The 2822-nt window shown below is 30.5% G+C and overlaps 1 protein-coding gene across 1 annotated transcript; it reads left to right on the top strand.

The window, feature by feature from the left end:
• Positions 1 to 1069: 1069 nt before the first annotated feature.
• Positions 1070 to 2022, top strand: LOC124885438 (uncharacterized protein At5g01610-like; the record flags this gene model as incomplete). Its single annotated transcript, XM_047404984.1, is given in 2 exon segments — positions 1070 to 1124; positions 1413 to 2022. Coding segments are annotated over 2 exon segments (429 nt in total), but the record flags the coding sequence as incomplete, so codon positions are not given.
• Between the last annotated feature and the right edge of the window lie 800 nt (positions 2023 to 2822).

Genomic DNA, 2822 nt, shown 5'->3' with positions numbered 1-2822 from the left:
TCTTTTTAAAAATATTTGTTTCATCTTAGTTGTTTAATTTATAAAATCAAGATAATAGTATTATGTTCTTCCAATATTATTTTTATCACTAAATGACCAAACAAAATATATATACTCAAATTTATATTTTCAAATCATAATTAATAAGACTAATTAGTAATATAAATTTCTAATAAATTTTTTCTTGAGAAAGTATCAAGTCAATAGGAGTCAACTATTTTGAACCGATGAAGTAGATGTAATATTTAAACTTCTAACGTCACTTTTGGAGGTGCACCAACCATTATCACATTATATGATACTTTGAGTACGGATTCACACAATATTAAGTATTTTTTAAAAAGTACAACACTACAATACATGACCTATAAGGGGAGCATGAGTTCACGTTAACCTAGCTGCTGGGTGGATACGCCCCTGGATTGATACATTCTTATTGTGGTTAAAAAAAAAAAAAAAAAAAGAGAAACACGCCCCATCTTCCCACCATATATGTTCCATATTCAATTCTAAATAAAATGGTCTTTCAAAGATTTTATAGATATTTACATTCATATTGCGGTCATATGAAATTTTATCTTTTTGCCTTAATAGCATATATGTTTGTTGTATAGTTTTTTTGATGTAGTTTCTTTCTTGTGATGTTATTATTTCGGAGGAAACTTCTTTACTTAAACATGACAATGATAGAAATGATTGGAAGAAAAATGGGAATATGACTCTTTGTTGGGTTTTTTATTTATAATTATTTGGTATTCAAAGCTCACTGATCTATCTATATGTCCAGATACTAATAAAGATGTCCGTATTTCAACCAATCGTAGAAAATCAAATTTTCCTAAGCTCGTTCTTTTAAAGCCGGTTTAGTTATTGATAATCATTTCAAGACATGTTTCCTAGTTGTGGCTAATTTCTTTAAGATAAAAGAAGTGTAATAAATTACATAAAATTGTCGGAGGGACCAAATGGCTGGTCATCTTTAACAAAAATATTACTGTATATTTGGGGCTACATGGAATTCTTCTCTTGTTGTATTTTCTTCATACTGACTTTTCCCCTTCCAAATTAGAACTTGCAAAACAATATTACAGGAGGAACAAAAAAGCTCGTGAACAAAATTAAAGGTTAGTCTTCTACCTGCATGACTCAGTTGGCCCCTGCTCCTTTTTGTTTATTTCTTTTCCAAGTTTTTGGCCACAAGACTTATACCCTTGGCTATTTTGTCTCGAATTTTTAATTCACAGTATTAAACTGAGTGAGCATTTCATCTAAAAGCTTAAATTGTTAGTGACTATTTTATTTACTCAAGGGACTAACTTTTGATTACTTAGTTATATTATTCTCTACACTGTCAAGTATTTAAGGATGTTGATTAGTACATATCATCCCTACTATTACTGTTGGTTTTGTAGGGAAAACACAAAGGCCATTGCCAGAGCTGCTAAAGGAGTATGACATTCCAGTAGGCATTTTCCCTCGCGAGGCAACCAACTACGAGTTTAACGAAGAGACAAAGAAGCTTACTGTCCATTTTCCGGAGTTATCTGAAATTACTTACCGAGATGCATCCATAGTACGGTTCAATACTACAGTTACTGCACATTTGGAGAAGGGAAAGCTAAGTGAGATAGAGGGAATGAAAACAAAAGTGACGTTCCTTTTTATATCAGTTAGTGTAATCTTGTGTGAACAAACAGAGATTCATTTCACTGCTGGGTTGAGGAGAACACGTCCTAGAGCTGTATATGGCGCCTTCAGGGATGGAATTGGGATAGACAAATTCTAGTGAGACCAACTAACTTTGAACATTGAGTTTGTCATACAATACTAATATGATATTCTATCGGTAATTTTTTTGGGAGAATTGATTTTATAGGACATTTATAATTTTTTTTTTCACTTAGTTTATTCTTTTTATGAGAGATCTGTTTTACATAAAAGTTTTGCACTTTCTTTCTTGTCCATGTAATGGTTGTAACTACAAGTTTATATTGATAATTTGAGTTCAGATTTCAGCTAGTATTTCTTATTCTTCAGATACTACAGCGCCTATTTTTGAAGAACCTGATGAAAGTAAGATGCTCGATTCAATAGCTCGATCCTAGTCCTATCATGCCAAAAGTCATTCGACAACACAATGTATCAGATGTCCTGTTATTTCAGGACGGGATCAATTTAAAATTTTATTTCAAGTCTATTTCATTATGGTTAACGAAATATTCTGTATTTTTCTCTTCTTTTCTATATTGACAGAAGAGAGGCTTTCAAACATGTATGTGCTTAAAGTCAATATAATTGAAATTAAGGACATTCCAAATATTTGACTAGTTACATAATTACGTGTCTTTACATTAGAGTCTGAAATTGCTTATGCGTGCATTCGTAAATGCTTTCCCAGCCTTACATGTCTTCTTATGAAAACTTTGGGTGTCAACTTCTGTTCTCTAATGCACACACCCTTATTTTTCTTTTGTCTATTCTTTCTCCTACTTTCTCTGTAACTTGTACTCCCTCCCTTAATTTTAACTTATCAATCATACTAAAAATTGATGTTCAACAATACTTATTTATTTTAAAATATTAATAGATAATTTTTTCATTCTATCTATTTTATTTTTAGTATTAAATACAATTCATTATTCAATATATTTTCGAAGTATTAAATTTAACAGGTAATATAGTACAATTATTCATATCATTTACTATTTCTTAATATGAGTCAAGCAAATAATAGACAACTATTAATAAATGGAGAGAGTATAAATTTTTCTTCAACAGTTGGATAATTAAGTTTTTTTAATCCGCTATTGCTTGATTCGGTT

The sequence above is a fragment of the Capsicum annuum genome, unplaced genomic scaffold, assembly GCF_002878395.1.
Source record: "Capsicum annuum cultivar UCD-10X-F1 unplaced genomic scaffold, UCD10Xv1.1 ctg72266, whole genome shotgun sequence".
Taxonomy (NCBI): Eukaryota; Viridiplantae; Streptophyta; class Magnoliopsida; order Solanales; family Solanaceae; genus Capsicum; species Capsicum annuum.
The sequence above is the reverse complement of the archived record's forward strand: the minus strand, read 5'-3'. Positions and strand labels throughout refer to the sequence as shown.